This window comes from Abramis brama, assembly GCF_963993115.1.
Source record: "Abramis brama genome assembly, chromosome: 2".
NCBI classification, from domain to species: domain Eukaryota; kingdom Metazoa; phylum Chordata; class Actinopteri; order Cypriniformes; family Leuciscidae; genus Abramis; species Abramis brama.
In genome coordinates this window covers 31,938,142-31,965,784 of record NC_139964.1, presented here as the reverse complement: position 1 = coordinate 31,965,784, position 27,643 = coordinate 31,938,142, and the positions used below count along the sequence as shown (strand labels likewise).

General features: G+C 37.0%; 1 protein-coding gene across 7 annotated transcripts in view; it reads left to right on the top strand.

Moving 5' to 3' along the window:
- The window catches only part of mcf2la (mcf.2 cell line derived transforming sequence-like a), a 72,962-nt gene that overhangs the window by 12,019 nt on the left and 33,300 nt on the right, over positions 1 to 27,643 (top strand). For 5 of the 7 annotated variants that reach the window (XM_084104559.1, XM_084104553.1, XM_084104558.1 and 2 more), the window contains exons 2-3: positions 17,930 to 18,013; positions 25,337 to 25,451. In XM_084104559.1, coding sequence (XP_083960685.1) covers positions 17,930 to 18,013; positions 25,337 to 25,451 — 199 coding nt within the window. Of the gene's footprint in view, positions 1 to 6,256; positions 6,766 to 17,929; positions 18,014 to 25,336; positions 25,452 to 27,643 lie in introns of those variants that run through there. The other 2 variants (XM_084104556.1, XM_084104554.1) reach the window with 1 other exon arrangement.

Sequence of the window (27,643 nt, the reverse complement as noted above, 5' to 3'; positions counted from 1 at the left end):
TGGATAAGTGGGGGGAAAAATATATATTTCCATAGCAAAACAAGAATTACAGGAAAACATCTATTATGAAAGACGATTTCCTCCTAAGATACGAAGAATCATGTGCTTTCCTAAATGTGTCTCTTAGTAAAAAAATGCATCCCTCCCTCCCTTGTGACTCAAATGAACACAAGAGTTCGTTTAAAAGAAGTTCTTAAACATGCACCTGAAATGCCGCAATAAAGACTAATAAACTACGAGTCAGGAATCAGGTTACATGTAGAAATTGTAATAATAATATATTTATAATAAACAATAATACCAATAGTAATAATAAATAACAATAATGATAATAAATAGTAAGGTTAAAACTAATGATTTAAATGCTTTTAAAAGCCTAACCAAAAATGTTATGGATATAAATATTGTTTTAATTGATGGATTTAATGTTTACATCAATCAGTTTGAACTATTTACAGACAATTTACTGTTTTTCACTGAATAATGTGACTAATTTTTTGTGTAATTAATTAATTAAAAAAAAAATGTGTGTTGAATGTTGATCAAATGTAGTAGCCTATTTTACTTGAATATAGATACTTAAAGATGTTTCATACTAATAAAAATATAAAAATAGTAATAAAAACCACTGTATTGTATGTTTTAAGGATATTAAGGTTAAAGGTTGAGCTTGTAGTTTTTTTAAAAACATTTTTAACACTTTTATCCATTGCCTTTTTTTAAAAAAGTGAATTTGGCACTTGACAATCCCTTTCACGTTCTTCATGTTTGCTATAGAGGCTTCTGATTTCCTGTAATGTAATATAGGGTTAATGTTTATTAAAAGGGCTGGTCACCTTCACAAGGGCAAATATAACGTCAGTTAATCCATCATCAGACGCTTCCCTCCCTCTGATCACTGGATTTGTTGGATACATAGTGTTACATAATTACACACAATCTATCTAATCTTAGCAATAGCATATATGAAGTATCGGTTTCGTTTTCTGCTGAATTGCTCAGGGAAACCAGTCTGCCAGAAACAGGATGCCTGACCAAAGTTGCAGAAACTCTGTTTTTCTCATTATAACTTCTGCAGTTCTGTAGAATTATGAAGGACAGCCATATGTATCCTGTCCTGCTAGACTCTACATTTATCTTGTAAGCTCGCGCTAAATCGGCCCAAAGTCCGGCATCCGACCAGCGCGGAAGGTCTTAACGTGTTACTGTCCTTTTCTCGAGGCAAAGTATTAAATACAATACATTTGAATATGTATTCTCTCGTTATTTCATCTGACTCCATAAATGAAAAGGTTTTAATGATATCTGTGGATCATTAATTGTGAGCGAATGTTTGACTATTCCTTTTAACTCTTTAATGAAAATAATGTCAAAGTCAGTTAGGATAATCAAATGTAACAATTTATTATGTCAGGTAAATGTATCAAGCCAATTTCATAATCAATTCAAAGATAATCGATACATAACATCAAATTCTCTGGAATAAAGAAAAGAGATGCAACCCAACGTTAAGAAATACGTGAGGCTAAGAGATCTCTCTCTCAGCCCCACGGACCAATCTGAAGTACAGAAAAGGCCCCGAATTCCCTGCTGCATTTCATTAAATAGCCAGGACCTCTTTCACTTGGAAATATCTTTTAACAATGGAAATTTGCATTCAGAGGTTACACCTTTGGGTGTAGGGAGACCATTTGTCTAGAGGCCAACCCCTCCTTGTGTGCAGTGTTGGGAAAGTTCACTTTCTACATGAACTAGTTCAAAGTTCAGTTCACAAATTTTAAAATGAACTAGTTCAGTTCATAGTTCATACTCAAAATGTTGAACCAAGTTCACAGTTCCAAAAATGAACTAGTTCAAAGTTCAGTTCACAAATTTTAAAATGAACTAGTTCAGTTCATAGTTCATACTCAAAATGTTGAACCAAGTTCACAGTTCCAAAAATGAACTAGTTCATAGTTCTTTTTTAACATGTTGCTGCAAGATATTATTTTTCAAAATGATTGCCACAGCCTATATAGAACCACAGACAATTATTTTATCAGTTTTAACACTGAGGCTTTTTCCCAAACAGATTTTTCCCAGATTTTTCTGGGAAAAACAGATTTTTCACAAACAGATTTTTCCCACCCTCACCGACCTTGTCATAAAACTCATTTAAATGATCACACGACGCCTCCTTGCTGCTTTTTGTTTTGATTTGTAACGTAAGTGATGAGTCGTTCATGAACGATCCATTCATTGCGTCTGTCACGTGACAAATGAACGAAAGACTCGGAAGGTAAAGTTATTTATGTTCCCTGTAAACGATTTTTGACTGCATTATAATGATTTCTTAATTCAGAATATGATCAAGATTGCGTAGGTGGATGTGTTCTGGGAATTTGCCGGTTAATAGTATAACATTTAAAGCCCCTTAAATGAACGAAATGACTCAAAAAAAGATTTGTTCATTTTGATGAACGAGATCGAACAAGAGAGTCAGTGGACACTGGTGGCTGGTGTTGCCAGATTGGGTGTTTTTTCCGCTACATATTAAGGCCGGTTTACGGTGTGTTTTAGCAAGGTTTTCGCCTGGAAGGCTCTATAGACATTGGCACTCTATTGAACGAAGTTAAACTGAGAGAGCGTGGCGTTCACAGACACCAGAATGAACGAGTTCACAGGCAGGCAGTAATACAGTACGTTCAGTTCACGTTCGCCCAAAATATGAACGAGTTCATGAACTATCGTTCAGTGAACGCATTCAGGCACAACACTGCTTGTGTGCTAGTTATCCATAAACTCTCAAAAACCTTATTACCTTTTGTTTTACTTATTTGAAATAAGACATTTGTACCAGTCGCACTGTGACATTTTAAATGATACCAAACATGAAAAATACTCTGTGATAATCATTCACATTAAACTATACATTTTCTTGGGTGATTTACATGTGGTCTCAGCATGTGAGAGGGGGAGTGAGGAAGAGGGGGAGAGATGTGTTCTGAGGTGTGTCTTTGCCTCACAAATGGTGAGTTCAAATGGTAATTTCCAGAGAGGTCCTTTGTCCTCTCAGGGTCTGGGTGCTCCCCAACCAGACTGTCCGGCATTTCCTAATTTATCAATTCTTACCGTCTGAATCAATAGGCCTTGAATCTATTTTTCCTCCCATCCCACTGTATGTTCAGCAGACTGTTACTGTAGATATGAGATCAGACTCGTCACAGGTCAATTTCAACTGGTTGCAGATTATTCCTTGTTAAGAATAAGTTTTGCCAGGCAAGCATAGAGTTTGACTTCAGATATTGCAGTTATTGCTAATATAACAGCGTATAATGCAGTTTGGGAGGCTGATATCATATGATGCCATCTCGATTGTGTGACTCTGATTGGCTAGTAATTTTGTTGTAGTAATTCCTAACCGCATTAGAAAAAGGCTCATGTCATTCACCATCGTTTTGAGGCTTTCTTTTTTTTTTTTTTAAGTATCGTTTCAGGCACCGGTACCGTTTTAAAAGTATCGATTTGGCACCGGTATCGAAAAAACACAAACGATACCCAACCCTACTTATTTGTATCGCTCTCACATTCAATCGATTCATTAAATTGTTTGGAATAATATGAGGTGCAGAATTTTAATGAGTCATGAAAGATTCGATGAATAATTGGATCACATGATCAAACAAATCCAAACTCGTGCCATTTACTCTTTCGGTAATGTTTTCTGGGGTATGGCAGAAGTAGTCTGAGAAGTTATTTGATTAAAAGTGATTGGTGTGTGAAGGGCAGTAAATTGAGTTTGATTCTCCTCAGAGAACAAACATTGAGGACTCATTTCTCCTTTCAGTTTATTTATACCCTCACTTCCACATAAAACATGGAAATCCCACTGTGCTTATCAACTAAATGTCTACACTGAAGTGTGAATATTGTTTTTTTTTTTATTATTATTATATTTTAAATTAGCTTATATTTTTATATGATCAGTTTTTTTTTTTTATTAAATTTTTTGTAATTTTGTCTTGCGCTTTCTTTTTTTCTTTTCTTTTTTTTTACTATTTAGGTTTAATTGATTGTTTTATTTTGAGTGCTTCAACATTTCAACTTTTTTCCAGTTAGTTACCGAGCAAATTAAATTTTCTGTTCTTTGTTTAATTTAAGTTTTTCAGCCTAATTTCAATTAACAAAAAGTTTTTAAAAGTATGTTTAATTACTGCTACATAATTATCAGACCCTCTTTAGTTTATGCAAGTTTAGAGTTCATTTAAGAATAATTTATTTAGAAATATACAAAATTAATATTATAATATATAATCTATTATTAATTAATTATAATAATTAATAAGATATCTTTATTTAAATGATTCTTCATAGTGTAAATTCGACTACACTATGCAGCCACTTTTGCAGCCACACAAAACAATGCCCTTTTTCACTTCCAGTTCACTCTACAATTATTTGATGCTCTGTTATTTAACGTCGCTGTTTATAAGTAGATTTACACTGAAGCCCAGAGGGTCTAGCTCACTGGCATAGTGTTACTGATAAGGCACAGAAAGGGACATTGTGTTTGTCTTTCTAAAAGTGAAAGCCAGCCTCTCTTAAATAATCTGTAGAGTGTGAGTGTCTCAGACGAGCATGGAGTGTGTATATATAGACGGACACAAGATCTAAGAGGAGAGAGCCAGGGGATTTCCAGCGAGAGTGCCTGAACTTGACCTACAATTTTAAGGTCCTCTTGTTGTATGTGGCCTATGACCTTCAGGCAATGAGAGAGCCTCGAGGTGAAGATCGCATATCACAAAAGTTACAGTGAAAGTATACCTTCCCAGATACACCTTTCTGTAAACTTATCTGTGACATTGTCTGAAAATAGCATGTAGTGCATTAAAATGCATGACATGGTGTCGTTGTTTAAGTAACCACGATGCTCTAAGAATAGAGTACTCACAAAAAACTCACACTGGAGAATATATTTAGTGAAGCTTTACCTTTTTAACATCGGCAGTCTTTGCTATTGTTCTGCTAATTTATAAAAGCTTGTTTTGATGTCTCTCTCTCTCTCTCTCTCTCTCTCTCTCTCTCTCTCTCTCTCTCTCTCTCTCTCTCTCTCTCTCTCTCTCTCTCTCTCTCTCTCTCTCTCTCTCTCTCTCTCTCTCTCTCTCTCTGTCTCTGTGTGTGAAGGTTTTTGAGTTCTATCAAAGGCTTTGCAGAACTATAGAGCTGTTTAATTCACAGCAGCAGACTCTCTCTGCACAGACTCCAGCCACAAACGTGTGTGTGTGTGTCTCTCTCTCTTTCCCAGGCTATTTGTGAATACAGACTTACAGGGCCATTCACTGTGCTCTTATGGATTGCTTGCCGATCTCCCTGACACTACGCTATAAAGGTTTCTCATATAAAAGATGTTGAACTGTGTGTGTGGCACCCCTGCAGCTCCATATGTGAAAACACAGTGCAGAGTAAAAAAAAAAAAACTTAAAAATGAAAATGTATCAAAAATAACTAATAAATTATTAAAATCAGTTATATCTGTTAATGTTATTTAATGGACCTGAGCTAACATGAACTAAGTTGTATTTGTATTAACTAATGTTAACAAATATTAATAAATACTATATCAAATGTGTTGCTCATTTATAGTTAATGTTAGTTGATACATTAACATTAGGACCACACTGTAAAATGTTACCAATATATTATGGTAACATTTGATAAATAACAAGATAACATTAATTAACCAAGAGTTATTAAAAATGTTGAATTGTAATAGTGAACTAAAAGTTTACTATTTGAAAACTATTAAAAAGTGATAAATTCAAGATGAAAAATAAGACTAACTACTTCAATCATTCTAACAATTAACTTTCATGTAGTAATTTTCTATTTCAATTTTATTATTATAATAATTTCCTTCTTTCTTTATGTGGATGGCAAAAACAGTAAAATAACAATAGTGCAAATTAAGTAAACAAACAAAATACAACAAATAAAATAAATATATTACATAAAAACAATAAAAAAAAATACAACATTAAAAGGGATGGAGTAATGCTGACTAAATATGTCAATTACTGTAATGGCGATATGAACATATTGAATGTATAGTAATGTTCGCTCTCATTCACTTGAATAGAGTAGACTAGAGTATCATCCTAGATGATAAAGAAATGTAGACCGCTGTGATTTGTGTGCTCCGCCCCTCCGTCCAGCCCCAGTATTTTGATTGGCTGTCTATTATTAATCCACAGGTCCCTGGCAGCGTAACAAACAGAGAAAACTGCTCTCGCTCCCCCAACGCTCTCTCTCCCTCAAACCTGTTAGCGGCAGGACGATTAGAGAGTGTGTGTGCATATGTAAGAGCTTATCCTCTCCCCCCAACCAAACACACACACACACGCACACGTACAGGTCTCTACAGAATTGCGTTCTGGTTTGTTTAAGCGGCTGCCCTGGGGCTTTTTCACCCTTTATCTCCACCGTCTGTTGCTTCCACCTGCACATTGTGTGTGTGTGTGTGTGAGGGGTGTAACCTGATGCCGGTGGAGTTCGTGTGTCTGCCTGTCCGTGTCTGTTGGGAGATGAGGATATGTGAAGTGCGTTGACGGACAGTTTAGCCTGGGTAATGCGCGGCTGCTTGCGTGAGGATGAAGCCCCAGAGATAGAGGCACCTGAGGCAGGAGGGTGACCGGGAAAGGTGCACTCTGAGCGGGATGGAACTCAACCGAGTGTCCCTGCTCTGTCAGGACATTACCAGACTATGGCTGCAGCTGAAAGTGATGACAGGTAGGGGACTGAACTGGTCATTTTATCTGTATAAACTGGGTAAATATATTGAAGCTGGTCAGACGTGTCCTGTGTGAAGTGCTCTTTTGTTTTCGGGTTTGTCTGGTGTTTTTATTTTTCGTGTGGAATTTATTCAGCTTTATAGACTTCACTATGGTCGAGATATTAACTTTAAGATGGAGTTTAGGAACCTTTTGGGTTAAAACATCCCACAGTAAAAAATAAGTTGCTGCCTTAAAATTTTAAGTTCAACCAACTTGGATGTTTAAGTCATTTCAACTTAAATTACATTAAACTGACTTTGAAAAAAGTTGAATCTTGTATAACTTCTAAAAAAGTTAATTCTTAACTTATTTTGATGAGTTAAAGCAATGTAAAAACATATGTTGTCATAACTTGTTGATCATATAATTTTTTTACAGTATATCAGAAGTCTTTTATTATGCTCACCAAAGCTGCTTTTATTTGTGAACCATTCAAATTTTTACAATTCAACATGACAGTTTTCTATTGAGTAGACTTATATTTATCACACTCTTCTTGTTCTCTTTGTAGACAGTGCCTTGATCTGAAGGTTATTTGTTAAACTTTCCCACAATTTATTGACTGGCGAGTTAAATTGCGACCCTGAATTTGAACGTAAACTCCCCCTCCCTCGCTCTGTTTTTTGCTCTCAGATCGTGAGAATCATATTGTTTGTTGGTCAGTGGTATGTAACAGTTTCACCCGTGCTCATTGGCTCTGGCCATCTGGGTAACTTTTGGCACTGGTCTGGGTTTTTGCCAACTTTCAGAACCCACTTGGACTGGCACCAGAAGTGTTGTTTTACATTCAAAGCTTTGCTTCAAGCCTGTCAATATGCACAGTGGTGATAATAGTTTTGTATTAGTTGAGCTGTGAATGCTCATCATGGACACAATTTCACTGTGTATGCAAGTAATGGAAAATATTTGCTTGTTGAATCTAGACTGGCATGCTTTCAATGTAACCATGGCCTCAGGCTATATAAGACATGTAAGTTGACTTTAATTGCGCGTGAATGGAAATGTTGTGGCATATCAAGTCATGTTAGATGCTGAATCAAATGCTGAGTTGTTGAAGAAAATAAGAGCGGCTTTAATAAGGGAAATGTCAAACCAGAACACAGATACCTGAGTGGTGCAGGGTGTATTTTTTACCATTTATAGGGTGGCGTCCAAGAACACAGTGTGTGTTTGCCATAAAGAGTATGTGGGGTGTGACTGTCTCTATTATATTTAAGTCATTTCTGTTCTTCTAGAGAGTGTGTATTTGATCCACTATAAGATAATATGTGCTCTTTTGTGATTTTAGCTTGGTTTTACATTTTCTGGATGATATTTGAATTGTGTTTGCCTAGGCAAAAGTCATGGTCACGATGCTAGGGTGTTGTGGATAAATGCCAGGGCATTCCTGAACAGTTGCTAAGGTGAAAGGTTTTCAGTATGTTGCTGTGCAGTTGCTCCTTCAATGTGTATATGTATATTTTATAATCCACCAGACGAAAAGTCACTTTCTAAGTAATAGCGCCTGTCTTTTCAACAAGTCCGACAATTTGAGAAATCCATAACTCGAATGGATGGTATTGCACATCAAAGTTTAATGCGCTACCATTCAAAAATATGTCTCTTATTTCACCAAGACTGCATAAAATACAATAAAACAGTAATATTGTGAAATATTGTTACAGATTAAAATAACTCTTTTCTATTTTAATATATTTTAATGCAGAGCTGAATTTTCAGCATCATTACTCCAGCCTCCAGTGTCACATGATCCTTCAGAAATAATTATAATATGCTGATTTATTGCTCAAGAAACATTTATTATTATAATCAATGTTGAAACAGTTGTGATGCTTCATATTTTTAGGGAAACTGTCTGTGATAAATTTATTTTATTTTTTGTTCAAGATTCTTTACTGTCACTTTTGATCAATATTAATTAAATAACTTTTAAATGGTAGTGTCTTACAGTAGACTTAATAGTACGAGCAACCATAATAGAGATGCTTGCAAACAATTCTCATTTTTACATGTTTACTGACGATTATATTTTCTCACTGTTCTGGTTGACTGCACAGAGTTTGTCATGACAATTTTTCTCACTATGATTACTTAGTAACCATCTGTCTATATGCGTCCAGTATGGTTGTTGTGTGTGTGTGGCCAACTACAGTGGTTTTGCTGGGTCCAAGTCTAGAAACTTTTAACTCTGCAATATCATCACTGAGAGAGAAAATAGAAAATTGTAAAATCATACCCCGTAATCAGTAACATTCTGCATTTATTTACTGCTGAGATTTTTCTAAAGACTCTTTTACAGACAGTGTGATCGAATTTTATTTTTGTTCAGTTTGGACCACAAAGATCTGATATACATTCAATTACATTGTTAAAGGGATGAGCATTGGAATGTAGAAAATTTGACCCATTTGCTGCCCATTTGTTGTGTGTGTGTGTGTGTGTGTGTGTGTGTGTGTGTGTGTGTATATAAAGTGAAGCAATAATGCCAAATGTTAGTGCATGAATTCTTCTGTCTGCTGTCTTGAACACACATCTGACAGCACAGACGCAGCTGCCCTTTTTGTTAGCAGTTGGTGTGAATGGATAATTGATACGGCATTGTTCACATTTGTCCATGCAGCTGGAGTCAGACCACATGTCTGCATACTGTACATCATTACACACACACACATGGTTACTGCGCCCTCATGACACTCAACCATGTGCAATGTTAATGGCTTATGTGGGACATCATTCGTTAAGTTGTTTGTGTATGTTGTGAAATAAATAATGAGCTGGTTTGTAGTTTTGCGTGCTGAAGATCAGCGATACAATCCGTGTATGTGCGTGATGATACTGCTGTCCTCTGAAGAGCTGCTTTATAGCTGAATTGATAATTGAATTTGTTTCATAATTGAAAAACTGTAACATTGTAACACTGTTATTGAACTAATTAAATCAGCATTGAGCTGAATAACGACAATTGTCTTCTGTAGAGCAGCTGAAATTGAAGTAATTTCATGGTGTAATTGATAAATTTGGCAACAAAATTATTTTGCTGTTTATTTCTGTAAAGCTGCTTTGAAACTCTTTGTATTGTATAAAGCACTATATATGTGGTTAAGGGTCTGAACTGTGCAAATACAAATTGATGTTTGATCCCAGAATCTGAAATTAATTATATCAAAGCGATAGTTCACCCAAAAATTAAAATTCTAAACCTGTATGACTGACTTTATTCTGTGGGGCTCAACAGAAGATAGAAGTGTATTTGTCCACATAATGAAAGTTAATGCATGAGGTTGAAAACAACATTAGTGCTTTTCACACTGCGCTTAACCCCGGGTTATCACCGCTTTTAACCCCGGGTAAAGGAACGTTTCACACTTGTAATTTAGAAGCAGGATTAGCACCGCTTTTTACCCAGGGTTATGAAACCGTGCCAAACTTGTTAAAATGTTAAAGCTAGACGCCGCTTAGTAACAGTCAACCAATTACGGACATATGTGCATGCTTTGTACAGTCACGGAAACACTGCGCATTGTATAATTACAGTAAATTCAGCGTTTGAAAGGAAAAATGTAAAATGCTGACAGAAAATGCGATATGCGTTTCATTCTTAACTTTATAGTCCGAAATGTCCATTCAGTAAATTTGATAGTACTGTCGACACTGCTAGTGCTTTTATGTAAACGGGTTGCGTGCTGCGTTCATCCAATCAATGACACTAACCCCGCAAATATGCAAATAAGAACTTTAATCCAGGGTTTAGGAATGTACATTACTTATGAATACCCAGGATTAATTGTTAACCCCGGGTAAATTATGACCACTGTGAAACGTGAAGCAAGATAACCCAGGATTCCGTTTAGCAGGGGTTTAGAATGACCCTGGGTTAACCATTTCAAAAAGCCCTATTGACTTATGGACAAAATAAAACACTGATTCCTTATTTTCAAAATGCGTTTTTTTTGTGTTCCACAGAATAAAGTTAGTTTATTTCAAAGTTATAAGTTTTAAATAATATTAGGGACTAAATAATGACAGAAGTTTTCTTTTTATAATCATCCCTTTGTCGTATGGCTTACAAGAAGACTTACCCAAAGATGATATAGACCATGGATGAACTACTCCTTTAAGTGATTAATATCATGTAATGTGGTTCAGTATGTTAACTGGTGCATTAGCCACTGTGATGTGTTCAATGAGCTTTGCTTTGTTTAGAGCACATAAAACATATAGTTATTGTGGAAATCACAATGAGATGTGGGTGTGACTCTCATGTGAAAGAAGATGTCATGCTTGCTGTGTGTGAGTGTGTGTGTGTGTGTGTGCAACCCTCTCTTTGCTGTATTACCTGGCCTTCACTGTCTAGTGTAGCAGTAATGGTTTCTGTATTGCACTCCCGTGTATTTTACCATGGCCTGGTTTCTTTATAGTTCAGACAGGCTCGGACAAGACACTGTCAAAGAGGTCTTTAACAAAAACTGCAATATGCATTTAACCTGGGCTGCTTGCACAGACATGAAGAACAAAGAGGATGTTTGCCTTGTGTGTGTGTGTGTTTGTCAGTATGTGTCATGTTTTTCCATCTGAGCTCTTAGTGTAATACTTAGGTTTTTAAGCCACTATACCCAACACTTGCCTGTAAATAATGCAGAGAGTGAACACAACCTCAGAGACACGGAAAACATGCTGTCCTTGTTCTCCTGCACCAGGAAACAGAGTTCCAAGAGAGGTGAGATCTTGAGGCTCACGATTGCTCATTTTTATAGCTGAATTTTACGCAATCGTGAATAATTTGAAGGACTTAATAATAATTAGGAGGAGAGCATCAGGATGTTTGACAGACCTGTGTCGTGTTTAATATATTACAATTTTTGTAATAATCAAATTAAGGCTCCATATCAACATCATATCAAATTATTAAATTATATTATTAATTTTTATTTTATTATTAAATCTAACATTCCTTTTAAAATTTATTTACTGTTTTTTTTTTGTTTTTTTTTGTGGTTGTGCACATTTTGCAAATTGTCAAAATACAACACTTTTCCTTTAATTGTGATGCCTGTATAAATACACTTTTTACCCATAAAAGTCATAGTATAGCTTGTATGTCATTGCATGCACACTATGTCAGAAGATAAAGACTTAAAAATAAAGATAAAGACAAAAAATAGCACTTCCAAACATTAAAAAAAATTCTTTACAAAATGAAGAAAGGGTGTAGAGTTACATTCAAGCTATTTTTAGGCATGAATAAAAAGAAATTCACAGGAAAACATGTTTAAATATGTAATTTTGGTGATTAAATATGAGTTTTAAGGGATAAAATTGACTACAGGGGGACTTTAAGTAACGCAGTACTTTAGCATTGAACAATGCTTTCTGTGGTTCTACTTTTGTCAGCTAACACAATCGTTTAACAAAAGACATCTATCAGTTTCCTGAGATGAATATGGGTCTTTCATAACTGGGATCTTTTAGGTTACAGTCCAAATCCAGATCTTCAATCACATTGAAGTATAGCGGTCACGGCTCAACCCATCCGAGTGGCATTAAATATGTAAGGCCTTGTAAAGAATACTCGTCTATCCGTTGAATGGCATTAAAATGAGAGCGTCTGCCCTTCCCCCGGTTCTTGTGAATCCCAGCACCCTGTGCTCCGGCGTTGAATCGCTTTGTCAATGTGCGGTTGGCGTTCTTGGCGACGGCGCAGGGCCCTGGGCCGTTTCTATAGCCTGTTATTGCTGCTTTGGTTTTTGCGGATATGTGAGAGGATGTTTTGTATTGAGCGGAGGCTCTGTGCCGTATCTTTGTTGATTAAACACCAAGAGATGAGATGGTGAATGAAACGTTGGACTTTGCTCAAGGTTCTTTCTCATGAGCCCATCTGGGGCGACAGCAAGACTGAACGTGCCCCCCTCTATCTCAATGACTATTGTTTAACAGAAGCAATGGGATAAATGTAAATGAAAGACCACATCCGGTTATTGGATTGAGGATAAAATCACAAACTGACTTCTTTATTAGAAGTTCTCTTTGTCATAGACTGTCTTGATGAGATCATTTAGAATTTGGCCCAAATATTTAATATTTTTTCTTTCAAATCTGTCATTTTATTTTTATGAATTCCAACAATGCAATGTTGTGAGAACATGAATAAGACAGTCGACGGGCCAGGGCTGCGTCGTCACGAAAGTTTAAGCCCCAACTCAATTCGTTACTTGAACGGCGTGTGGGAAGTTGTGTGTACGCAAAGATTCGTAGCACGCGCACAGAAAGAAGCTTCACAGACAGTGCGCAAATACTGAATTTAGCTCTTAATAAGGATTGTTCTCTGTTTAATTTACAGTGAACTTTCCAGTGAAGACTTTCCAGTGTTATTTTACACTTGATTACTTTATTCAATGTCTCTATTTGAAAACTACTGTTACTTGTCTTTAAAAATGTTTTACATTTATATTAGTTAGGCTAGTAGTTTTAGCTGTGGTATCAAAATTGGAATAGAGAATTGTGAATTTTGACTGGTATCTAAAATATTGGTGTTTGTTTCATGCCCAGTAAAAAATAGGTAGCAGTCTTTGCTGCCACTTTAGATCAATTTAATGCATCCTTGCTGAATAAAAGTATTAATTTCTTCAAAATCTTACTGACCCCAAACTTTTGAATGATTGTGTGTGTGTGTGTGTGTATATAAAATATATTATATATGATTTATATAATTCCACATGAATATTTATATATTCTGTTTGCTGTTTTAAAATGGTAAAAAAAAAAAGAAAAGAAAAAAAAGCCTTTGAGTTTGTGCTGTAATGTGAATATTTTCGCAGATGGAGTTGCTGGCATTCCTCTGTGTCTATGTCATGTGTCCCGTAGCCGTGACTACATTCACAATGTAACAGCCTCTTATACCTAATTGCTTAAATGTATAATAGTGTTTGGAATACAATCCAATTTGGAGAACAGAGGAACTTGTCATGGAGTACTTGGCCATAAAATCCCTTGACCTGTTATTTTTAAGCAAGTCTATTTTTATATGTTCTCTCCCATCAGATTTTGTCTTTGTGATGTTGCACAACCTGTAGAATGAACCCTAATAGCCTGAAGCAACAAGTGATGAATCTATGAGATGAACTTTGAGTATGGATGTACTGACACAAAGGCATGCACTGAATTACGACCAGGTCAAAGAAAAGCAAAGCATTAGGGGCTTTTTCACATTTTTTTCATAGTTGCTCTAACTAATGGATGTACCCGCTTTTTGATGTTCGCACCGCAGGAACTTGAAATGATTTTGGTTATAGTAACACCTTTTGGGAGAGGGCCTAAATAAGCTCCTCCTTCAGAGTAGGATCTAACTCAGCACAATAGGAACTACCAGTGACACAAGTGTACTGAATGATGATTGGCAGAAAGCATGCCATATGAAACACTGGCACCCACCATTTTTAAAAAAGCAGTGTAAACACAGTTTACATACATACTAGGGGTGTGCCGGTTTCAGAATTGGTGATGACGGTTATGACGTGAGTCAAATGTGACGGTTCGTAACATAACCGTCGGGGGGGTTGCGATGTTAGTCTGTTATAGGACAACTTAGTTTGAATACAATTAATATTTGTGTAGTGTTCGATGTTGTTATCAATAGAGATACGCGGATGAGGTATTAGTTCATCCACAACCGCATAACAAAACTCATCATCCGCACCAACGTTTTTTGACCAGATTTCAAAGCCGCATCCGCTGATTGTTTTGCGGTCTATGGACGATGCAGTGCTCTGCTGATGCGAGCCGCAAGAAAGCCCTTGTCTGTTCTAGAAAGGATGCAGCAGCAAAGATATTTAATGCTAATGTATGAGGCATAGGCCTACGCTGAGTTTCATTCATTTACGATGAGATGCGCTCTAGTTCAACTTCACAATGCAATGCAAGTGAACGCGGCGCGTCAGAGCCTCCATGTCACGGTTATTATATTGTCTCCTATATTTGCTTTTTATTTATTAAATACATGCAATTGGTTGATGAAACATTTATTAAAATTAAGATACAATTTGTACAAAACGAAATTCGCTTTAAAGAAAGGCTTTCTACAAAGCATAACTAAATGAAGTGGTAAAAATCATGTCTCCCGATTGCAAATGTTCATTGCTAATATTTATTATTGCAAATGTTTTTCATTTGTTTAATAAATCTCATAATGATGGCACATCACTATATCATAGCTTTTACAGGTATTTCTATCTCAAATGATTGGCGGTCGGTCAGGGGGTACTTGGCAAAGAATCAAATACAGTTGGAAACGACATAGACCATTAATAACACAGACTGTTAACAATTGTTTTTAATTAGTATTTAAACATTCTTTATGATAAAAAATGTTTGTAAAAAATATTTTAATAACACGGTTTTGGCGGTTATAGAGTTGTAATGACGGTGTTCAACTATAACCGTCGGTCTCACGGTTATATACTGAACCGTCACACCCCTAATACATACAGTACTCCACGAACATGGAAAACCATGATAGATGGACTGTGGCCAAAGTCCAGGCACTTCAGTTGTTGACATTGTTGAATGCCACGCTTATATGTCTATGTGGTGTTTTTAATTTGCTTTAAGACAAACCATGCATGTGCAAATTCATAAGTCAACACCATTGCTGAGTATTTTCTCCTTGAAACTGCAGTGAACCAAAGACCGACTCAAAAACACGGTTTGAAATCGCTGGTGTTTCTGACGTCACAAACTAGCTTGTAACCAATCACGACGACGTGTGATCGTCAACGAGTGGATCTCTAAGCTGGTGTGAGTGAGTGGAGGCGGGGCTAATTAGCATAGAACCGCAAATACTAAATGAGGCAAGGCTGTAGAGTTACATTCAAGCTATTTTAAGGCATGAAGAATTTTTTTAAAGGAAAAAACTTTTAAATATGTAATTTTGGTGATCAAAGATGAGTTTTAAGGGATACAATTATTGACTACAGGGGGACTTTAAATAACCTATTTAAAGTCCCAATAATAAATACAAATATGGCTGAAAAGCCCCTATTGTTATCTTTGTTGGTCATGACTTCTCTTTTGCTCAACTGTGCCAATCGTTCAGTGCCAGAATCTTCCCGTAACCTCTCTAGCTCAGGTTGAACCTGGGCTTTGGCGGCTGATCTGACACTAGCAATCCCTGTAACATCTTAATCTGAATGTGGTCTGCAATCTGTGCAACAAGCCAGACTTTCGGCATCTACAGTTACTATTCTCAAGTGTGAGCCCCGTCTGTTACACCAGGGTAGATCCAAGGATTGACAGCTTTCTCTTTATCCTCAAGCATCTTTCCATTGCTCATCATGGCTGTATGAGTGGAGCGGTGGGAAAGGAAAGGGGAGATAGTTCAGTTTGAGTAGAGCATGTTATTATTGACACTGAGGGGGCTGAACTTTGAAGTTCAAGGGACTGTACTTATATGGGGCAACAAATTACATTTATTTAAAGAACAGGCACAATGTCATTGAACTTTACAGAATCTTAATAACAGGATGAATAGCTAGATTGTTTTTCTATAATGGTGAAATGTGCCTGACATCACTGTCTTTCAGGCTTCAAAGAGGCCTTATCTTCTCCTGACGGCTTCTCTAATGTACTCCAGCTTCCAAACTAGGGCATTTCCTGTGTGAGGAGATTATATTAACATTATCAGATGATGTGAAGGTTGTGCTTGTTTTTTTTTTTGTTTTTTTTTGCTGCAGACAATATATTATATCTCACAGAATAATCAAAAGTAACATAGTATAAATCACGGTAACAACTACAACACATACAACTATTAATATTTTACTTGTTGCTAATTTAAAGCAGCAAAAGCCATCCTATCTGTTTCTTACAACCTCTGTGTTGTCGACCCAGATGGTCTGTTGCACAGATGGATGTGGTCTGCTGTCGTTGGCTGGACACAGGGATGTTATCTGTATTTGTCTTGAGTGAACATTTTAACATTTGTGCCGCGTAAACTACAGTGAGTTGCTGTGAAGACTAATAGAAAGAGAATTAATGATGAAATCAGTAAGCCCACTTACAGTACTGTTTATCTGTGACCTACTTGCATACACATATGCTGAGTTCAAGATCCCTAACTGAGATTCCTTAAGGTCCCAAGCACCTGACAGCAGGAAAGACAGATGTGTGTGTGTGTGTGTGTGTGCGTGTGTGTGTGTGTGTGTGTGCGTGTGTGTTTCCGACTGCTGTCCAGTGACTTATCCTTGCTGATAGGCACTGTGCCAGTGGTTAGTCAGGATGGATCATTTTGTTTTGTTTGATTCATGTTCACACTGGCCTAAATTCATATCCGATATGAACTCAATATATACTCAATATCCGATATAAACTCTTGAATATCATAGTCCTAGAGTCTGAGCATGAGAGAGATGCGGTGCACCACAGCAGTGACTCGCACACACACCGCAGCGGCTCAAGACTCTCAAAAGCTGCTTACAATAATCCATCATCTCCTGATGCACATGAAAATGCTCTCCTTTTTCTCTGTTTTCACCTTCTCATCTCCATCAATCCTTTCATTCAACTGCTCTTCCATCTTTCCATCCATTCAACTGCTCTTCCATCCAAACTCACCTCCATCCATTCATACAGCTTCTCTTCTCAAACTCTGATCAAGAGCATGCCATCTTCACTATAACCCACATCTGGATTCAGAATGTGAAGTCACATTTCTGTGTCTATGATATTGTGTGATGGTTTTTGGATAAATTAGAGTCTTTTAAAAAGTCACTTTTTTCATTTTAAAGTGCCGCTATTATGCTATTTTTGTTTTGGAGGTCTCCTAAAATAGATTTACATGCATCCAAATCAAAAACAGTTTAATTTTATCATAATATATATTGCAGCATCAATTCTTTTCTCGCAGTATCTAAACGGTTTGATCAAGGATTCAGAATCGGTTCTTTCTTTGTGGAGACAATAAATCGTGCACTTTAATCTATAAAAGTTTGCAGACCAAACAACTCTATTACACACTGCATGAAAGGTAATATCTGAAAAAGCATAATAGGGGCACTTTAAAAGTGTAGTAACAACTTTTTTTGTTTATGACTCTGTGGACTAACTAAATGTCATTATTTTTCCTCCAGATGAGATTATGCAGCAGGAGAGCAGTCCTCTGTGTGCCGCAGACATCAGCCCAGACCTCAGGAAACAGTTTGCCTTCCTGTCAGGTGAGTCTCCTATGCAATCAGTCCCAGAATGCATTGCCAACAAAGACCATTGTGTGCTGACTGTCAGAGATCCTGAAAGCTTTATTAAAATGATCACATGTACAACAAAACACTGATAACGTTAAAAAGAAAGAACTGATTTTAAAAGAACCTTTCAAAACAAGAAACTTCTGGGTTTAACATCAAGTAGCGCAAATAGATATGTACATTGAATAAGCAAAATCAGAGGCCTTTTGCATGAAGCTAGTTGAAAAAACTTTCAGTGTAGGTTTAGAGTTGACAAAACCACACAAATTCAGCCCGGTTTAGATCAGGTTCATCGGGCTCAAAATGCTCGGTATAAACAGTCTCTGTCAGAGTTTGAACCGGAGTTAGTGAATAACTCTGAAGCGCATGGACCTAAGAGTGTGTCATGTGCTGCGAACAGCCAATCACAGCAGCATGGAGAGTTCAATTTAATTCACTTCTTGCTAGAGAGCCATGCAATTCACTTATCTTTTGAAGATGAGATAACGTGAAATATCATGAATTTAATTGCATTCACAAGGCAGGAATAAACACTGCTGCCGCAGCCAAAGCTTGAGACGGCAGCTGAAAGAAAATATCAGACTATATCAATACAAGTGTATCAACTGAATTTAAATAATAATTTATATAGGTTCACAAAGACCTCAAAAGTATACATGTAAGCTTAATCTGTCTAAAAGATTGTATTTATATTAATTTAAATGCAAAGTTTAATATTAATTGTCAGTTAATATAATTATACAGTGAGGAAAATAAGTATTTGAACACCCTGCTATTTTGCAAGTTCTCCCACTTGGAAATCATGGAGTGGTCTGAAATTGTCATCGTAGGTGCATGTCCACTGTGAGAGACATAATCTAAAAAAAAAAATCCAGAAATCACAATATATGATTTTTTAACTATTTATTTGTATGATACAGCTGCAAATAAGTATTTGAACACCTGTCTATCAGCTAGAATTCTGACCCTCAAAGACCTGTTAGTCTGCCTTTAAAATGTCCACCTCCACTCCATTTATTATCCTAAATTAGATGCACCTGTTTGAGGTCGTTAGCTGCATAAAGACACCTGTCCACCCCATACAATCAGTAAGAATCCAACTACTAACATGGCCAAGACCAAAGAGCTGTCCAAAGAAACTAGAGACAAAATTGTACACCTCCACAAGGCTGGAAAGGGCTACGGGGAAATTGCCAAGCAGCTTGGTGAAAAGAGGTCCACTGTTGGAGCAATCATTAGAAAATGGAAGAAGCTAAACATGACTGTCAATCTCCCTCGGACTGGGGCTCCATGCGAGATCTCACCTCGTGGGGTCTCAATGATCCTAAGAAAGGTGAGAAATCAGCCCAGAACTACACGGGAGGAGCTGGTCAATGACCTGAAAAGAGCTGGGACCACCGTTTCCAAGGTTACTGTTGGTAATACACTAAGACGTCATGGTTTGAAATCATGCATGGCACAGAAGGTTCCCCTGCTTAAACCAGCACATGTCAAGGCCCGTCTTAAGTTTGCCAATGACCATTTGGATGATCCAGAGGAGTCATGGGTGAAAGTCATGTGGTCAGATGAGACCAAAATAGAACTTTTTGGTCATAATTCCACTAAACGTGTTTGGAGGAAGAAGAATGATGAGTACCATCCCAAGAACACCATCCCTACTGTGAAGCATGGGGGTGGTAGCATCATGCTTTGGGGGGGGGTTTCTGCACATGGGACAGGGCGACTGCACTGTATTAAGGAGAGGATGACCGGGGCCATGTATTGCGAGATTTTGGGGAACAACCTCCTTCCCTCAGTTAGAGCATTGAAGATGGGTCGAGGCTGGGTCTTCCAACATGACAATGACCCGAAGCACACAGCCAGGATAACCAAGGAGTGGCTCTGTAAGAAGCATATCAAGGTTCTGGCGTGGCCTAGCCAGTCTCCAGACCTAAACCCAATAGAGAATCTTTGGAGGGAGCTCAAACTCTGTGTTTCTCAGCGACAGCCCAGAAACCTGACTGATCTAGAGAAGATCTGTGTGGAGGAGTGGGCCAAAATCCCTCCTGCAGTGTGTGCAAACCTGGTGAAAAACTGCAGGAAACGTTTGACCTCTGTAATTGCAAACAAAGGCTACTGTACCAAATATTAACATTGATTTTCTCAGGTGTTCAAATTCTTATTTGCAGCTGTATCATACAAATAAATAGTTAAAAAATCATATATTGTGATTTCTGGAAAACATTTTTTAGATTATGTCTCTCACAGTGGACATGCACCTACGATGACAATTTCAGACCCCTCCATGATTTCTAAGTGGGAGAACTTGCAAAATAGCAGGGTGTTCAAATACTTATTTTCCTCACTGTATATGTTAAATGAATTAAACATAATTAAATGATAGGCAGTTTGTCTCTAAAATGTTATGACCATAAACTGCTTTAATTTGGAGCGAGAGATACAGGGGGAGTGGCTTTATTGCGTCAGATGTGTCACTTTGCTCACAACTGATTGGTCCAGTTTTGGTTTGCGATTCTCTAACCCAGAATAAAACCTGCTCCGGAGCAAGTTAGTCATGTAGTGCAAGTTACTGAAACTGACTTTGTGCAGCAGACCCCGTGTAATAGGCACAAATCTGTGTGCGAATTGTTTTTTGCTTTAAACATGGACCTTAACCTAAGGAAAGAACACAATTTAAGGTGTTTTACATTACCTTATATTACCATTCAGAAGTTTGGGGTTCATGTTTCTTATGCACACCAAGGCTGCATTTATTTGTTATAAAATACAGTAAAAACTTTTTTTCCATATGTTTTAAAATGTAATTTATTACTGTGGTGGCAAAGCTGAATTTTCAGCATCATTACTCCAGTCTTCAGTGTCACATGATCCTTCAGAAATCAATGCTGACATTCTCATTGTTTCTGCAGTGTCTGCTGCATGAAGTAAATAACTCACTTAAAGGGTTAGTTCAGCCAAAAAAATTTAATTCTGTCATTATTTACTCACACTCGTGTCGTTCCAAACCCATTAGACTTTTGTTCATCTTCAGAAGACAAATGAATATCTTTTTAATGAAATCTGAGAGCCTTCTGTCCCTCCATTGACAGCTACACTACTACCACTTTGATGCTTCAATAAGTTCATAAAGCCATCATAAAAACTAATCCATATGACTCGAGCGATTTAGTCCAAAATTTTCAAAAGAGACTCGATCGCTTTATATGATGAACAGATTGAATGTAAGCTTTTATTCACATATAAACATTCATTAGTGCACACATCAGTTAACGGAAGCTCAAGGATGTTTGCTTGATGTGCGAGAACCAATGAGGTTAATTCTCGTGTTACGCAGCACGTTTGAGCTTCAGCGAGAACCAATGAGGTTCATTCTCGTGTTACGCAGCACGTTTGAGCTTCAGCGAGAACCAATGAGGTTCATTCTCGTGTTACACTGCACGTTTGAGCTTCAGCAAGAACCAATGAGGTTCATTCTCCTGTTACACTGCACGTTTGAGCTTCAGCGAGAACCAATGAGGTTCATTCTCGTGTTACACTGCACGTTTGAGCTTCAGCGAGAACCAATGAGGTTCATTCTCGTGTTACGCAGCACGTTTGAGATTCAGCAAGAACCAATGAGGTTCATTCTCGTGTTACGCAGCACGTTTGAGCTTCAGCAAGAACCAATGAGGTTCATCTCTTGTTACGCAGCACGTTTGAGCTTCTATTTATGTTCGCTGATCAATGTTTATTATGTGATCTTATGAGCTATATTTATAGTGCTTTGACAGTATCCTGAGTATGATGTGTCCGGTTTCACATGTGGCATGTGAGTCAGAAGTGAATACGCAACAGAGATTATTTATAAATGTCTGCTTTCACGGTGTCAACGGCAGATTCATTCAGAACATATCAGCACAGATTCCACATAAACACGCAGTCACTTAATAACACTCCAGAAACTCTCTCCAGTCTCCGTAAATAACCCAGTTAGGGCCCAGCTCAGGTTGCCCAGGATAACGCCCCTTAATTATTTAGTGTTGCCTTGACGATGCGCTTGACAACACCGTTCTGATGTGTTTTGCGAGGATATTTGAATGACAGTTAGGCTGTGTGTGAGTCCTATAGGAGAGTTTTATGGTGAATAAGAGGATTAGATTGGGATTCAGGTTTTTCTATAAAACCCCTCATGCTTTTATTGCATCAAATCTACGAGAGAGTCTCTGAATATTTACAAACCTGACTCTGAACTCATGCATTATACATGCCATGAAACATTTACCACGATAGTGCCAGAAGAGTGAACAACAACCAAGTTGCATCGTTAAAGAAACAAGGATATTTCATGCAAAATTATTTACAAAAACAAATAGGAGTTTCATAATACTAAATGTATTTTTGTTACCTTTTGAGAGAGAGAGAGAGTTCAGTGCATAATGGTTCATTTTTAATGCGTTGTTTATGGCAGTACTATATTTAAAGACACTGGTTTACCAGAATCAGTGTTCATTGCACCTCTGGCTTCTGTTAACTGGTGGGCTTTTACCTTAAGAAATCATTATCAGTTGTGTTGTGCACTGTAAGGGGTGTCCTCCATTTTATACTGTTGCCTGAATTCTTAGTGGAAAGTTTGTTTCCATCTAGAGTGCACAACTGATGTGCTCTAGCCAACACTGCATTGCCTACATCTGGAGAGGACTGCTGAGAAATGCTGTACAAATAATTTTTTTGTTTGTTTTTAGATTGCTCACTCATTTTTACCAACCTCCCATTAGTGCACTGTATGGAACATTGATTACTTAGTGCCTTGTGAATGCAGGAACGAGCGAGCGAGTGTGTGTGTGTTTATGTTCCTGTGGTGAACATGTTCCTCTGGTCTCTGCTGGTCTCATGCCTCAGTTCTCCACCTAGATTTAATGACAGACCTCAACTTCTAGACTCTCCCTCTGTTTATTTCCTTTTTGCTCTTTTCATCTTTTACTGACCAACTTTTTTCCTCCAGACGGTTACAGCAGCCCGTGTCTGATATTATCATTATCATACTGTGTGTGTGTGTGTTGTGTGTTGTGTGTTGTGTGTTGTGTGTTGTGTGTGTGTGTGTGTGTGTGATGGAATCACAGGAAACTAAAGTCACCCAGTATGTGAAGTTTTGATTAAATCTTTGTATGGAGTGTTTTATCTTTTTTTCCTGTTAATGTTGTCCGTGTTCCTTACTTCTTGGGTATGTTTTGTGTGTGTGTGTGTGTGTGTGTGTGTGTGTGTGTGTTCTGATTATTTACTGCATTCTACTACATTCTACTCTACTCCGTTATACACTAATTTAATTTACACCATTCTGCTCTATTCTTCTATTTTACATTGCTCTGCTTCTACTATTATTTTTTATTATACTCCATTATACTAAATTCTACTCCATTCTACTGTTCTACCCATATATATTCCATTCAACTTCAATTTACTGTTTTTCTACATTCTGCTCTATTCTACCACCTTATACTCCATTCTATTGTAATATACTCCATTCGTCTTCTCTAATATACTCCATTCTACTATATTCTACTGTTTTATACTCCATTCTACTATATTCTACTTTTTCTATTCTACTCCATTATACTATATTCTACTGTTTTATACTCCGTTCTACTCTATTATACTCCATTCTACTATATTCTACTCCATTATGTTGTTCTACTGTTATACCATCTCTATTAAACTCTAATATACTGTTTTTCTACATTCTACTCAATTCTACCTTATTCATCTCCATTCGACTCTAATATACTCCACTCTACTGTTTTATACTCCATTCTACTCTAATATACTCCATTATTCTATAGTCTACTGTTTTATACTTTATACTATATTCTATTCTATTCTATTCTACCTTATTATTCTCCAATCTCCATTTTACTCTAATATACTGCATTCTACTATGTTGTACTGATTTATTCTTGCTAGACATACTACTCTATTTTCCATCTTCATACATTATTCCACTCTATTCTTCTCTGTTCTTCTGTTTTACACTCCATTCTACTAAACTCTACTCTATTCTATTATTTTATACATAATTCTACTGTCTTTTATCTTCAGCTCTAGTATACTCTAATTTACCATGTTCTATTTGACCCTTTATGTTCCAGTCTACTCCATTTTCTCTTTTCTTCCCTTTTTTACTCAATTCTACGCTATGTCATTGCAATTTTTTCATTGTTCAATACTGTGTGTATTACCCCCCACCCCCCTAGGTTGTGTGTGTTGAGTATGATTAAACCCTCTTTGTCTTTTTGTATAGCATGTTTTATTATAATGGAATGATCCCCCCCTCTGCCTCTTTCTCTCTCACCTGGTCCAGATGGACTGAAGCACTTTGGTTTTGCTCTACTTATGATTACAAATGCGACAGCAGTGTCCTTTTCACCTTGTGTGTTCACCTGTGTGTCTGTGTGTGACTGTCATAGAGGTGTTAATATGTGTGAGCTCTGGATCCATCCTGCTCTATTAATTTCAGAGTGTAGCAGCCAAACACACACACACACACACACACACACACACACACACACACACACACACACACACACACACACACACACACACACACACACACACACACACACACACATCACATGACCTCTGTCATTGCACATAATGCACCAAACATGTCCTTCTTCCTCTTTCCCTTTGTCTCTCTCTCTTTCTCTCTCTCTCACACACACACACACACACACACACACACACACACACACACACACACACACACACAGACACAGACACAGAGAGAGAGACTGACAAAATTAAAGCCTCAGTAATGATGTGGATGATGTTTATCATCTGCATTTGAAAGCTCAGTGACCGGAAAAGAGGAGATTTGAAGGTTTTGTCCTCATGGCGTTGCGTTGTGCCCTTGACATTGCCTCATGTCCTTGATGCATCTATGCAGTTTGTAATAGCTGAGATTAGTCTTCTGTGAATATACGCAGTCTGTCTTCCTCTGTGTGAGCTGTACATGGGAAGATGTGGAAGTGCCCCCTTGTGGGTAGAAGACTTTTTTTAAAATGCATACGTGTTGATACTTCAAATGTCTCAGATCTAAGGTCGGTCATGGCTATAAATGAGTTCAGATGATTTCAGGAGGTTAACGCTGCTTCCAGGTCACTGGTTATAGACTATGTCCACTGTTAATCTGCAGGGTTTCATATATTATAACAGTGCAAATCTGTATTACAAGGCAAAATGAAATAAAAAGATGTTTAATATTCATGCTGTGTCTTAAACAGAATTGCTAACAGCTGCATTCTTCCAAATCTGCGTTTCCAGGTGGCCGAGGACAAAATGGCAGCCCCATCATTATTTTCCCAGAGTACCCGGCGTTTGGTGAGCTGGAGGAACAGGAGTTTCACAATGTGCTGACATACCTGACCAGCATTCCCAGGTGAGAAAACAGGAGGTGGAGGGATCAGTCATTTCCAGCACTCACACAAAAATAACCAGGGTTCCTAGATTCACGGGAATCTCTGAAATATCAGGGAATGTGAAAATAAATATTTTTCTTAAAACCTATAAAAGTCATTATTTAAGAAGTGCTTGTAGATAGTGTAGACTTGCGTTGCAAACCAGTGTGATAACCTCAGTCATCATTGAGGGTTTTATTAGAGACATGCGTTTAATGTATTCTAATACTCTAATTCTGACATCCTGTGATGATCAGCGATTGGAAGTGTCATTGAAGTTCGTTGGTGAAAAAGTGTGGGAGCAATAAATTACCCAGCGAATCCTGTTAGAATTATTAAAACGCTAGAAAACTAGAAACCTATTACAATCTAGAATAAAAAGTCTATCTTAAAAACTAAATTTTATATGTATTTAATTTATGATTAGATTATTTTATTTATTCAAATCACTGGACTGTATATGAGAGACTGGAGGAGAAATATTTTGGTGTTTTGTTTTAGTTCTTGAAATGGACAGAAGGGGGCAATCTAATGCTTTCCCATTGTAACATCATGCTTTTTGCAATTCAATGAATATGTGACAAGACTGCCTGCTTGTGTGTGTGTGTGTGTGTGTGTGACTGGTGTCTCATTAATATTCATCATGCATATTCAATTAGAATGTGTGATTATGTACATGGTTAACAAGGTGATCTTGATGCCCCTTGTTTTACATATGCATTCTTAGTTTGTGAATAATCTGAATACATGAGATTCTCAGGGAAATACATTTATTGTTATTATTGACTTGGAAATGCCATCATATCATTAAGTAGCCAAGATGTGTTGAATTAATTAGCATGTGTATATCTTTTTTTCTTTCTTTTTTTTAAATATTAATCCTTGTGAAAGTTCAGTAGTGCATTGGTCTATTTGCTGATGCTGTGAAATCCTCTTTAATTTAACACCCCTTGTTAATATTCTAATGAAAGAGTGATTCGCTCTCTCTGCATCTCTTGTTTCCCCATGATTCCCATGAGAAACATAGAGAGGGGGGGTGATTGAGTAATTAGATGGATTTCTTCATGCTGAAAATGGCTGATGGGGTTTTAATTTGGTTCTGATTTGGTGAATGAGAGTAGTTCAGGAGAAAATACAGCAGCTCATGAAATAAAGGGGTGAATGTCATGAAACCCCTCAAGAATGTGCACTAGTCATATTTCAACACAAAAGAAAGAAATAGGAAATTGTTTTACTTGAAGAAAACCATTGACCAGAAAACCTTTAATTGCATCGTGACATTTTTTTCACGACAGTTAAGTACATTTAGCCCCAAAGGATTGTAATGCAATAAAAAAAAATGTTTACCACCTTGAATTAATGCTAATTTAAATAAATTAAACATCATTATGCTACTGTCTGGACACATAATGCAATCAGGGAAATGTGCTTGAAAATTATGCCACAATGCCAGAAGTCCATTTTATTTTATTATTTAGTTTTTATTTTATTTTAGTTTTTGTTTATTTTATTCTAATTTGTTTTTTGGCGTTTGTTTTCATTTTATTTTATGAAATATAACCAAAACAATTCTTTGAAATATAACCAAAACAATTTATTTGTAAAATTCATCCAAAGATTGGTAAGACATTGCCCCGATTTTGCTCTGTGGTTTCTGGCAAAACATCTACAATACTACATTTTAATATTTTGATAATATTTTAACAATTTACAGTCAAACCCAAATATCTTGTGGTTATATATTTTTTGGTGTTAACAATGAAAATGCAAATGCTTTCATCCCATTGTTCACTCAAAGCATCCAGCTATCTAGAATTTTTAAAAAATGATATTACATGTCACTCTTAATACAACACAGAACAATAATTAAAAACAGTAATAGACTAAGCACCAGTATGACAATAAATCATGTGCAATGAAGCACCCGATGGCTTTAGAACCCCCCAGAAGCCTTTGAATGGAAGGTTATAATTACAGTGATGTTTGTAATCAGATTTCTGATCTTTATTACTGACAGACACTCAAGGTCATTAGTCAATGTCAGTGCAGCTCTACACAGAGACTTTTTCAGCTGATACGACCCCTACGTCTCTCTCCTTCCCTTCTTAATCTCACCCTCCGCTATGAAAGGAGTGGAGAACAAACGTTCCTGAGAAAAACAGCCAGAGGCTGA